This window comes from Lottia gigantea, assembly GCF_000327385.1.
Source record: "Lottia gigantea unplaced genomic scaffold LOTGIsca_1339, whole genome shotgun sequence".
Taxonomy (NCBI): Eukaryota; Metazoa; Mollusca; class Gastropoda; family Lottiidae; genus Lottia; species Lottia gigantea.
In genome coordinates this window covers 3,407-4,461 of record NW_008707498.1, presented here as the reverse complement: position 1 = coordinate 4,461, position 1,055 = coordinate 3,407, and the positions used below count along the sequence as shown (strand labels likewise).

At 35.1% G+C, this 1,055-nt stretch overlaps 1 protein-coding gene across 1 annotated transcript in view; it reads right to left on the bottom strand.

The window, feature by feature from the left end:
• Positions 1-1,055, bottom strand: part of LOTGIDRAFT_239730 (hypothetical protein) — a gene marked incomplete at its 5' end in the record, with an annotated part of 8,087 nt that overhangs the window by 5,149 nt on the left and 1,883 nt on the right. The window contains one exon of the mRNA XM_009049326.1: positions 223-336. Coding sequence (XP_009047574.1) covers positions 223-336 — 114 coding nt within the window. The remainder of the gene's footprint in view (positions 1-222; positions 337-1,055) is intronic.

The following is a 1,055-nucleotide window of genomic DNA, read 5'->3' as shown; positions in this document are numbered from 1 at the left end:
TGTAACAAGCATATTAGAAGGAGGCTTGTTTAGTTTATTCCAAACAATGGTGGTCATGAGATCAATTTCAATAGATCTGGCCGAAGACCAGCTAGAAGAATCCTATGATAATATACAAACGTGAATGTAAGGACACATATAAAAATTTGGGTTTGTGTTACAGTGTGTATAATGACTTGTATAGCAACATCATATCCAAGATAGCTATTAAAATATCCTTACCTTGCTTCGTTCCAAGAGTCGCCTTTAGGACATTTGTGCTCCACCATAACCTTATTGACCTCCAAATGTAATGTCCTGTTGAAGCTAAAGACCAGCTCCTTTGTTCTTGGAACCCTAAAAGTAAAGATTATAATTTTGAAAATAGGTTTGGAAAGTTATGTGCAAACAGTAATAGATACTTTAGACCAAAGACTAGAGGAATATATCCATTGCCTTATCTGGAAGTTTTAAGCAAAAAAAAATCTTTCTGTTAATTATATAACATTAAAGCTATCTAAAAGTTACCTGGTAATGAAAATCTTGAAAACTACCCCTTTAATTATGTATATCAAATGTGAATAACATCATTTGGCCAATATCTTTGCTCACGGACAATCAATTTTCAGACTAAATGACTTTTTGAATTAAATCTTTTTACTGTGGTATCTGTCATAAGCCAGGCAAGTCATGCCTATTGTAACACCCCTCTGCCAATGGAATTATCAAATATGCACTCATTTCAGAGAGAAAGATCCCATGGTAGTTTTTGCTTTTTCATTCCACAGCAGGGAGCTTGTTTTTGAAATGGATTTTAAGAGATCAATCAGATGACTGGAACACCAAAATCATCGTAAGTTAAGTTTTCAAGATTAATGCCCCAGTACACTTTCAAGGGATACAGAAAATGAACAAGAATTTTTCAGGGTGGGTTTCACAAAATTTCACAGAACAGGAATTGTGATTTAAATTGAAATTATGTAGGTAGGTACTGACCGTGCTACGTTGATCATCTAACTGTAAGTGGTGTATGTCANACCCAATAGTAAAGACCGCTATCGAGTTCCCGCCGACGG